The 12218-nt window shown below is 45.3% G+C and overlaps 1 protein-coding gene across 1 annotated transcript in view; it reads right to left on the bottom strand.

Annotated features, from left to right (window-relative positions):
- Positions 1 to 12218, bottom strand: part of LOC119168363 (uncharacterized) — a 75938-nt gene that overhangs the window by 44127 nt on the left and 19593 nt on the right. Inside the window, exons 6-7 of the mRNA XM_075866924.1 lie at positions 8664 to 8732; positions 6093 to 6221 (exon numbers count right to left, since the gene is read on the bottom strand). Coding sequence (XP_075723039.1) covers positions 6093 to 6221; positions 8664 to 8732 — 198 coding nt within the window. The remainder of the gene's footprint in view (positions 1 to 6092; positions 6222 to 8663; positions 8733 to 12218) is intronic.

Below are 12218 nucleotides of genomic sequence, written 5' to 3'. Positions count from 1 at the left end.
CGGATTGCGGGATCGCGGAAGAAAATGTGAGTCATGGCGTGATGCATTTATTGTCATTGGTCTGGAGGTGGGTCGGGAGACAGAGCAGGCCACAGGAAAACCGAGCTTTGCAATTTGCTGCCTCACGACGGCTGGAATAATGGAGACCGCCAGAGGCGTTTGTGCGGCGCCGTCGTCGAGCGGATGTGGAAAAAATGGTGCCGGACTTGACGCTTCAAGCTCCCGTCGAACTATTCGTGTCACGCTGTCTTGCATGGGTGGTGCGGCACCGAGATTGGTGCAGGTTGATGTCACAGCCGTGTTGGGTGGCCGCGTAAATTGAGGCAGAACACGGTGGCTTTTAGCCATTTCGAAGCGGCGGAATTCCTTGATAATCATATCTGCGGTCGTGACGTTGGTGCACACGAGCAAGTTGAAGGCGTCGTCCGCGATGCCCTTGAGTATGTGGCCCACCTTGTCACTCTCTGTCATTTTCTCGTCCACTTTTTGGCTCAAGGCGAGCGTGCCCTATATGTACGAGACATACGACTCATTTGAGGACTGCACACAAGTGGCGAGTTACTTTCGCGCCCGCACGGGTCCCCAAAGATGTCGCGTAGTCTCTTTTTGAATGTATCCCAGCTGGTGAGCTTGGTCTTATGGGCGTCAAACCAGACACGTGGGGTGCCGTCCAAGTAAAATATTACATTGGCGAGCATATTGTAGGGTCCCATCGGTGTGTCTGGCTAACACGCTCGTACATACGGAGCTAGTAGTCAACGTCAAGCCCAGGTTGTGCAGATAATGTACCGGGATTGCGGGGGGTGGGCATCGTCAGGTAGGCAGTGGAGACTGACGGGTTGTTGTCATTGGTAGCCATGGCCGGAGACTGAATGGTGCGGCCACTGCGGAGCTTCATGGGGAAGACGGGGAATGTTCCACCTCCACCAAATATAATACGAAAAAAAAAGGGACACCGTATCGACGAGGCTGGGGACTGGATGTATTCAAAACCAGCAATAATGGCGTGACCAGTTCACCAGCGATTGAGCGGAGACAACCCTTCGTCTTCCTCGTCAGGCACACACGCGCGTCGCCCCCTAGAATATCAATATACATGCATGTAGCACTATTTTGGGTTTCCAGCCCATGTTTAAAACGATAGATAATTAAAGGCTTAATTATTTACTGTAGGAAGGAATTTAAAATAGCCTCCATTAAAAGTGCCTTTTATTTTCGAATTCTTCGCTCAAGTTATGTGGGACACCCTGCATATAGGCACTGCACCTTGACATCCAAGGTAGTGCCGGAACGAGATTGCTCCTGTGCGTTGTTGAACAGTAAAAAATACGGAGCGTTAATAGGGAGCGTTAATAGGGAGCTTTAATACGGAGCGTTAACGGAGCGTTAATTAAAAGTCGACTGCGGGTCTCTGGGTCCAACCGAATCTATCATTACTCATTAGAAGCGATTGGCGTGTTCCAGCATAGGAAACACCGGTTTATCACTGCGTGCTTGGCGTCTCCCCAGCAGAAAAAAATTGCGCTAAAATAGAAAACGATACCACCAAAGGAAGATTACTAAACAGATCGAGCACAAACCAGCAACTGTTTTTATTGACTGTAGAGCGTTGGTTAAAAAAGGAAATAGAGCATAGCTGCGCAAATGTGCTGAGAAACATCACGCGCTAACGCACGTTATGCATGAAAATCACAGCATATGCCCGGAGTGAATGATGATGAGTGGGGCGAAGCGTCCTTCCGTCCGTTCATCCATCCATCCATCCGTCCGTCCGTCCCACTGTCCGTCCGTCCGTCCGTCTGTCTGTCTGTCTGTCTGTCTGTCTGTCTGTCTGTCCGTCTGCCCTTGTCCGTCTGTCCTTGTCCGTCTGTCCGCCCACCCACCCGTTCATTCGTTCGTCCGTTCGCCCGCCCGTCCGCCCGTCCGTCCGTCCGCCTGTCCGTCTGTCCGTCTGTCCTTGTCAGTCTGTCTGTCCGTCTGTACTTGTCAGTCTGTCTGTCCGTCTGTCCTTGTCAGTCTGTCTGTCCGTCTGTCCTTGTCTGTCCTTGTCTGTCCTTGTCTGTCTGTCTGTCCTTGTCTGTCCTTGTCTGTCTGTCTGTCTGTCTGTCTGTCTGTCTGTCTGTCTGTCTGTCTGTCTGTCTGTTTGTCTGTCTGTCTATGTTCAGTCCGCACGTCTGTCCGTTAGTCCATTCGCTCATCTACAGTACTGCTATTTCACATTTCGCATCTTTCCATCATATATTCACCATATACATTACCGCTATTCAGCGGACATAATGACTAAACGAGCGATGGCACAGCCGCTCTAAACTGCATCGCCACGCGATTTTTTTTTGTGGCTTTATCACTCGTCGCGAATACAATGGGAGAGTTTCCGAGTATGTTACGGCACCCGTCAGCGGTAGAAGCGCCGCGACCCCGACATTGCATCTTCTGCGCAGCGCACACGGCACGAGGGAGTTTGTCGATGTGAAACCTTTGAATAAAGGTTCTCGATGAAGAGGGGGAGGGGATTATTAAAAAAATTGAGGATAGAGGAAAGATCGACTACTAAAAGGAAACTAATTTACCAGATGGCTTGCCGCTTAATGTAAGTTTGTATGTGGTCGTGGATAATACAAGCTGAAACTCTGTGAGCGCGGAAGAATCGGCTAATGAGAGGCATAATTCAGAAGGCATAAAACACTGGCAACGATCAGAGAGATAAAAGAACAATGCTGCACCTGCTCTGTAATCAGAGAGCACTGAGCAACTTTGGCGCTTGGATTCGTCGGACAACGACGTCGCAATTAAGAGAGGTCGCTTACGAAGTGACGAGCATGCCTTCCCTTTTCTAGCTATTTTCTATTTTTCTTGATTTTTCTAAATACATTTGGAGTGTTTTAAGGGCTAATAGCTGCTGTAAGGAGCCCGACAACTCTTTCAAACACGAACAAAACTGCGTATAAGGAGAAAGAAAGTAAAATAAACGACAGGGGCCTTGCTGCTGAATAACAACTTCGCACGGCACACACAGAGTGGTGGTGTGCATTGTCAAGGTGTTAACACCACTTGGAAACATTGATTCCGGAGGCTCAAAGCCCTTTGCATTCCCACGTCCATGAAGAATGCGAACGAAGTACGCAGCTGCTTACGCTTGCAAGCCACTTGCACCGGAACTAAAATGGAACAGCAATGTTTAGAAATAAAAATTGACAACATTACAACTTTTCAGCAAAGAAGCAGCTGTTTTTCTGAAGAATCTGTATGAATTCTCTTCTTTCTCATTGCTACAAACAAGAAGGTTGTTGTGAATTACCTTTTCTGCTGTTTACCCACCACGGCTGCATTTCATTCGGTGCTTTGTCAGTGTTCAGTCTACAGTAATCTTTTGAGTAAAGAAGGCAGTCGCACAACCTTCAGTTCGCGCATTACGCACATGGATATAAATTAGCTGCTTGAAGGTGTATTGCTGTGTTCCGTCATGGCCGCTCGATCACCATGGTTCCGTATTGCAAGTCCCGTTCGGGGAGAACACCCGGTGTTCCTTCTCACCGATTCCCAAACAATACTCAGCTGTGCGGTGTGAGACAAAAGAATATGGCGACAGACAACGTCATCACGAACGACAAGTCCGCATCGACAGTCGTATGCAGCAGAAACTTGTGTGATGAACACTATGTGCCAGCGTTCCACATCAGAAAACTAATTCCTAACGGCGCGCGCTCTTTACTCTTTTCGAGAACTATCCTTACTACATAATTTCAAGTGCATAGAAGCCTCGCAAAGAACTTGCTTCACGAGTTTGGACCCTACGTTCAAAATTCGAGGAAGTGCAGGGATTGCTGAGGGAATAAAAAAAAAGCGTCCCAATATTATCGCGAATGTGATGGAAGAAAGCATTCAGCGTACCCAGACGATTTTGTGAGGGGTGTGTGGTACGCGGCTTTCCGTTACAAAGAGGCCACGATCATGCGGGCACTTCGGGGCTTGCGACACTGCCATCAAAGCGCCCTCTTCAGTGGTGTATAGGTTCAAGCCCAGCATCATCAGGTATCAGCAACGCCATAAACGAATTGTGCGTCTTCAATGATAAAGCAACTTGTTTTTCAACGCGCGGTGAGTGGAGAAGCGTGCCCGAACTCATGCGTTCGCGCACTGTACGAAGTGGCGGCAGATGGCAGGGTCGCAGCGCCCCCCTCAAAGGAGTGGCGAGAGGCATGTACTACACCCATCGCGAAGGCCGTAAAAAGGGAGCGTGCAGGTGCAGAGTTCGGCCGTGAAAGGGGCTACCTGCTACTACTGCTACTAGTACGCACGACCTACGGCTCATGGAGTTTCACCTATAAGAGAACATTTCTGTATAATAAAGCGATACCGAGTCCTCCCTTACACAGCTGTCACTTTATGTTGATAAAAAAAAACGCTTCCAAAACCTCGCAAGCACACGTGCTTTTTTGCTGTGCCTCGGTATCTTGGTCTGTTCAAATCGTGCTTCACCTTCACAGGCTGCGATGTGAGCAGGCAAATCGTGCATGGAACGATCTGTACTGAGCGACCACTTTTGTTGGAATCGAAGCGAAGGCTGCAGAACCTAATTGTTTGCATCCTACCGCCGGTGATTGTAGTTTCGAAACGGCGCTTAAATTTTCAGAGTGAAATGTGCCTATACGTTGTACGTGCAGCGATTTCAGACAGGACGCTGATCACAGTGGTAGTATATTTGTAGTTCTTTTAATTTATCCTTTGTGACTGTGCTTTTGAACGCGCGAGAACGTCCCGCCCTTTTGCGTGTACCTAGAACGCTCAGTGGTGTTTGCGTAACTTTTAATAGCATTACGAGACGTGCACCAAAATGGCGCCAAAGTGGGGAGGTTTAGAGAAATGTTCACAGGCGCTGCGGGCTTTGAGGGCGTAGCAAGTACCATGCAGGTTTCAGAATAACGTTTGCCTCTCATAGGGAGAAATACAGGAACTTTAGTGGCCCCACAAACCCAAATGCGCAGAAATTACACATAGCCTCGACAATAGCGCTTTGCGGGCCTCGCGGGCCGCACGCGCCGAACGCTATTTCAGATTTTATGCGGACGGACTGCAAACACGAACGGCGGCTCACGTTACGGCGCATGCGCAGTGGCAGCGACCGCACCGCGCAAGGGCTCACGGTGCGGTTGCTACGCTAGCAGCACCTGTGAACTTTGGCACTATAGGGAGGTTTAGAATAGCGCACCGCAAAGGCTTCCGGTGCGCTATTAAAAAAAAGTTTCACAATCAACGTCAACGTAAACATGGAACATTTATAAGAGATCGCTCTTTGCAGCGAAAATAAATTGCGGATGAAGAGTATTGAGTTTTTTCTTTACTGAGTTATGCCTACATGTTGATGCTTCTGAAGGAAACTTGTGACACAAAGGCATACGTCTGTCACTATATGTTCCAACGAATTAGTAGTATACCCCGGTTAAAATTATATCTGGCCACCGGTAAGATGGCAGGTTCTCGCAATCACTTTCGAGGCATATCATTACCTCCAGCAGTTTTGAACATCATCGAATTGCCTAAGCTTTGGAAGGTGAAAGACATTCAGATTTCTTCATACACTTCATGTCTTGATTCACATTATATGGGGCGACGTGAAGTTACCTACTCTACCCGAAGCATCGCACACTCGCCATGATTCGCGGAGATTGGTTCAGTTTGTGCTAACAGGGAGGTTTAGAATAACGTTCGCAGGCGTGGCGGGCGTTGCTTCAGTTGCGGGCGCCATATGAGCTTTAGAATAGCGTTTGCTCCCCCCTTCCCCAGGGAATAGTCTGGGGACTTTCCCTTGGGGAGGGGGGGGAAGTCCCCAGACTTTCCCCGCCCAAGGGAAAGCCCAAATGACAGAAAGCTACACACAGCACTTGGCAGGCCTCGTGGGCCGTGATCGCCGCACGCTATTCCGGAATTTCTGCGGGCGGGCCGCAAGCGCGAATGGTGGATCGAGTAACGACGCATGCGCAGTAGCAGCGACCGCACCGCAAGGGCTTGCGGTGCGCTAGTCTATACCTCCCTAGGATCTTGCTTTCCATACGCCACAGCGTTTAGACATTCATACATAGACTGGCACTCACGTGGGCCCTGTCCATCGTAGCTGAACTGCCTTATGCGGAACGTGTCCTCGTTCGCAACGTAAACGTATCCGAACACGCCGTGGAAAACATTTTCGAAGGGGCCCAGGCGGACACCATGGTAGCCCGGATCTGCAGGCAACAAGTAATACGTCAATTATACTCTGCGCGAAAATCGGTAATGTTTCACAGCAACGTTTGTGCAACGATATGTGTGGTAGAAACTCAGCTGGATTGTAACACTTATAGTATCATTGATTGGCAGATTCGGAGTGGCCGACAAATTCTGCGCCAGAGCACTCCACTCTGCCGGAGGGCGACATAAGGGAATCTACCAATGAAACACACGTGCTTCCTCTGGAGGTTAATATAGCAGACTCACAGTGGAACGCGATACGTGCGTCTCTTCTTGCTTGAGTCGGCACGCTGCACACAGCGACGCTACGCTAGCAAAACGCGAGCTCCAGCGCGAGGCGCAACCGACGCGAGCAGCGTTCGTTGTCGCGCCCAAAGTTTGCACTGTTTCAAGTCCTGGTGCGCTTGTGACTTCCAGTCGAATCCGCCGATTTGCACGGAGCAGTTGCTCCACGGAGTGATCTCGCGGCGTAGCTGCTTCAGATCTGCCAATGGAGCCCTCAGAGAGCACTCTAAATCTGCCAATGGAATAGACATGCTCTGTATGGGGCAGATAAATTATTACTGGAAGTGCTCCGAATCTGCCAATTGATGACACCAGTAGTGAGATAATTCCGGAGCATGAGGAACACAAAGACAGAAAAGGAAAGTGTGCTATGCTGTCATCTTGTAATGTTGCTCACGTGTTGAACGATTCAGTACATTTCGCTTTACAGCAAATATATAACTCAATTTGGGGCAGCGAAGTTCGTGTAGCTGAGCTAGCGCTACGCGGATCAGTAGGGCTCTAGTTGGGTCTATATCTGGTGGCAGAGAATCTTCTGCTGCCCAATTCCAATTTCTTTGCTGCTTTTTGTTCATAAAGCTTCAGTATTATTCGCGAGTTTTTCACCTATGTATAAAAATTCAGTTGTATTGGCCCAGCTCAGTTATCAGTTAATAAAGAAATGACCCACAGCACTCGGCTTCACCCTATATGGCAGAGATCTGACAACGCGCGTTTGCCATTAGTTTTATTCCATTCACTGAACTTTTTTTCATTCGCTAGACCTTTTTACCAGAGGAACGTTCATAGGGGTACTGAGAAAACAATTCTGGCCTACTGTTTTTTCGCAGCCATGTGTTCCCGCGTGGCATTCAGTCAAAATACGACACACATTGTTTTCGAACAGTGAACGTGGCGGCAATGTCGCCCGACACAAAAGGAAGTAAGGGGGTCACGAATGGTCCCCCTTGAGGGTCTCATTAGGGTGAGGAAGTCTATCACTCACGCAAAATTCAAATATAATGTAAAGTAGCCTCCAAGCAATGTTCGCTGTTGATAATTTGGAGATAAACGCATCCCAACGCTCCTCCCCCATTTCTCTCAATCGCTGCTCAAATTTTATCTTGCTGCTAGCTTCCCTGCCCTGAAGCCTCCAAGTAATGTTCGCTGTTGATAATTTGGAGATAAACGCATGTTCACGGAATCAATACCGCAGGCTATCTCTGCCGCGAAACCTTGTTTCAGTACCTCTTTAACTAATAATTCTATCTATCTATCTATCTATCTATCTATCTATCTATCTATCTATCTATCTATCTATCTATCTATCTATCTATCTATCTATCTATCTATCTATCTATCTGTCTATCTGTCTATCTATCTGTCTGTCTGTCTGTCTGTCTATCTATCTATCTGTCTGTCTGTCTGTCTGTCTGTCTGTCTGTCTGTCTGTCTGTCTGTCTGTCTGTCTATCTATCTATCTATCTATCTATCTATCTATCTATCTATCTATCTATCTATCTATCTATCTATCTATCTATCTATCTATCTATCTATCTATCTATCTATCTATCTATCTATCTATCTATCTATCTATCTATCTATGTGTCTGTCTGTCTGTCTGTCTGTCTGTCTGTCTGTCTATCTATCTATCTATCTATCTATCTATCTATCCATCTATCTATCTATCTATCTATCTATCTATCTACCTATCTATCTATCTATCTATCTATCTATCTATCTATCTATCTATCTATCTATCTATCTATCTATCTATCTATCTATCTATCTATCGACGTAGAAACATGTGTAGCTGGTACAGTCGAACTCGCAAACACTGGACACAAAAGAACAAAGAAAAAAAGAGATTCATGCGTAACATCAAATATTTCGATGTACGAAGTTCCTATATTTTGTTGCAGTTAGAATACGCGGTAATACGTAGGATATTTAACTGTTAATTGGCACATTGCCGCAGTTTGTAGCTGGGCGGGACAATACGACAGGTGTAAATTATGCACATTCGGCCAGCCGGCCAGCCGGCCGGCCGGTGAGTTTTCAAGAAGGTCTCTAGACCACGTGCTGTGAAAAAGTGAAAGCGATGTTCGGAACTTGGAGGTAGGATTGGAGCGAAAGGCTTTTTTCCTGTATCATTAAACATTCTCGTAGATTACCTTCTGATGGTGTGGAATGCTCTTTGGGTTCGTCCGGCTCCGGCTCCGGGACCGGTACGGTAGTGGCTGCTAGAGAGAGAGAGAAAAAAAAAACGTACGAGTTCTTAGACAAAAAGTCCCCATTGGAAGAGCATGGCAGGCATCGGCAGTAAAGAACGGAATGCTACGCCTCGGCACGAACGCCTATCGAGCTGTACCAGGCATGTATAACTCCAGCATTGTAAGCAGTCCGGGAGCGCTAAACGAGCGATGTTTCCATCGTCCTTTAAGGATGCGGCTGCAGCTGTTGATATCTATGGAGCACTCATTATGCTGGTGAACTAGAAATGACCAGCCAAGGGACCCATTTTCATAACTCGATAGAGCGCTTCTCTGCATGCGCTGCATATTTGCCCTATACTAATGGCGGCCCCGGTCGTGCTTCAGGCGGAGATGCAGTCCTAGTTGAACGTGCCACGGCTTGTCTACTATGCGCACTTATATCGACATCATCACCGTGCTTGCAGCACAGGCTGTTTGCAGAAATTGACTGTAGCCGCCATGAGTTGCTTAAGCTACATAGCAGGAAAGCTGAATTTTGAAAGGGGTCTCGAACTTGAAACGAAAAATCGATGACAGAGGGATATATATATATATATATATATATATATATATATATATATATATATATATATATATATATATATATATATATATATATATATATATATATATATATATATATATATATATAACCGGATTCTGCCCAGGGAAAGTTATCTTTTTATCCACTTTTCTTTCTTCTCATTTACATTACAATGGGCCTAATAACTTCCCCTATACCTTCCTTGGCATTATTGTCTGTTAGATCTCATTAATATTGTGTAAAACACGGAAAAAACGAGCCATTTAGTATACACTTCTTTCCCTTATATATATATATATATATATATATATATATATATATATATATATATATATATATATATATATATATATATATATATATATATATATATATATATATATATATATATATATATATATATATGTATAACAAAACTGGATTAAATTTAGTGTTTATTTTCCGCACACAGGTCAGAAGGTTCCAAGCAAACGTAACGTAGGTAATGAGCGCAAATACCAGTTTAGGTCACTGTCACTTCAGACGGGAAAGAATAAAGGAAGAAAGGGAATGCGGTAGTTGCTGGGGCGGTACAATACCACCCGGCGCGCTGAATGTTGACTATTCTCGATCACTCGCAATCCACGTTTCTCGATTTTCAGTGACATTGTGCGAAGTGCCTGAGGGCTGCCCGAGTGAAAAAAAAGAAGAGAAGGATAAGAGCGAGTGTGAGCTCGAAACATTCACCATCGATGTATAAGAAGAAAGTCGAAGAACACCCTTTTTTCATTGGAGTTGAAGATGCCCTCTAAACGTGCCTCCCTAAGAGGCACGTTACAGATGTGAGCAAAGAGATGAATGACATCTTTCTGCTTGGACTTAAATGACACCCTTCTCCCTAATGTCTAAAAGTGCATCTCCAAAGAGCGTGCGACAGGTGCAGCTCTTATATGTATAATAAAAGAAATGTCAAAAGACACATTTTCGCTCGGAGTTCAGGCGACAGTTCACATGCATAAAAGAGTCAGAAGATATCTTTTTGCTAGGAGTTAAGAAGAGTCAACGAGCCTATGAAGAGCGTGCTATGTTAGTCGTGTTTCTTTGAGGAGAACATTATGAATGTATGAAAGGAGAGTGAAAGGACACCTTTTTCAAAGTCTTCTCTAAAGAGCATGCTACAGATGGTACTCTGTACCATCTGCATAAAGCATAAAGCAGTGTAGATGCATAAAGCAGTGTAGAAATACACCATGTTCTTGAAAATAAAGAGGGAGTGAAGGAGGATATATGAAATGGGAGTCAGAGGACACCTTTACAATTGGAGTTAAGGAGAGTCAATGTGCAAAACAAGAGTCAGAGGATATCTTTTTTCTTGGAGCTTAAGAGACCCAACGTGCTTCGTAAAGAGCGTGCTATACAGATGTGACCAACAAGTATTCTTTTAAAAGTCGAAGGACACTCTTTTCCTTGGAGCTAAAGAGAGTAAATGTGCCTCTGAAAAATGCGCTACGCATGTCTGAAAGAGGAGTCAAAGGTCACCTTTTCACTGGAGCCTCACATGTATGAAGAAAAAGAAAAATGAAAGCTTTCTGCTTGGAGTGCGCCATTTTAGGTCGAAGTAAGGAGGTGGTTGAAGAATAAATGCGAGAAGCATGCCTTATCCCGGAGAAAAACAAACGTTATCTGTATTAGCGATGCTTCGGTGGCAGTTTTCTGAACTAGAACTTGCATTGAGAGTGTCCGATGGTGCGATGTGACGTGCGGCGTGTTTTTGCGCAAGTGTGCCATGATGAATGTATTGCGGTTGTTTTGCGAGAATAAAACTAGTCGCAAGTTGCGAGTGGTTTGCGTCGTTCGCGTTCCTAAAATCATTGCCATTACTTCCGGAATTTTAATATATGAACAACTTGCTATTGACGTGTTTCGGATAAGATATACAGGGTTCTAAATAATTCGAGCGACATGCATGTGAAACCCCGGTGCACCAAATCTACCTAGTCATAACGGTGAATATCACAGCCAGCGAAAATCGCTATACTACGCTAAAAATTCCTTTCGTTGTATGAAAATTTCGGTTCATAGCTGCCACATTCAGAGCCGCCAACTCTCCCTTCAATAAAAGTAAAACGACATGTCTTATTTACTGGATTTTAATGGGACCTCGACTGTGGTCCCAACACACGAACTACAATCGCAAAGACAGTCGATCAAATCTCATTTTCAACATGGCATCACGGCTACATGATCAGTGAGAAACAAACAATATTCGTAACTGGTACGTGTTCACAACTCTGATATATATTTTTTTGAAGTTGAATGTAAGTTTGCCCGAACAGAACAGTTCCTGTATAATGTTACACGAACAGCGAAAAAAAACTATTAACACTTTTTTATAACGTGGAGACGTGTGCAACTAGTTAACTACGTCATTACTTTTCGCGATACACGTGAAATATAGCCCTAGTACGTCACACCTTTAATGTTTACTATGTTCGTGCAGACATGCGAAAATATATTTCATGAGATATTTTTTATACGTAATGGAGGTTTACTTACCATGTTCTGGATATTCGGACGTTTGCGTATAGAAAGAAAAAAAAACGAGAATAACTTGACGCACACAGCCAGCAATGACAACAAACAGTTTATGAAACGTTACGACCATTATTTGATTTACCTTGAATATACTACGTTCTGCTAAGTCCAAGTGTTCGGTCCGACTCGGAAGTGCAGCCGCACTGGGCTCAGTGTTTAATATGAAAACGATATTTTTATGCACCTTCAAATTGTGCTCTTGTAACCAGATGTTTAGGTATCAACCCGTCTGAGCAATGTATTCTAAACCGCAGGTAAACAACCCTACAGACGATTTTGTGGCACATTACACTGTGGCTTTTATTTAATTGAACTTGCGCAGTGCCTGCTTCATCAAACACGTCCTGCATATTGTG

The sequence above is a fragment of the Rhipicephalus microplus genome, chromosome 6 (genome assembly GCF_043290135.1).
Source record: "Rhipicephalus microplus isolate Deutch F79 chromosome 6, USDA_Rmic, whole genome shotgun sequence".
Classification (NCBI taxonomy): Eukaryota; Metazoa; Arthropoda; class Arachnida; order Ixodida; family Ixodidae; genus Rhipicephalus; species Rhipicephalus microplus.
This window is presented reverse-complemented; position numbering and strand designations above follow the sequence as displayed.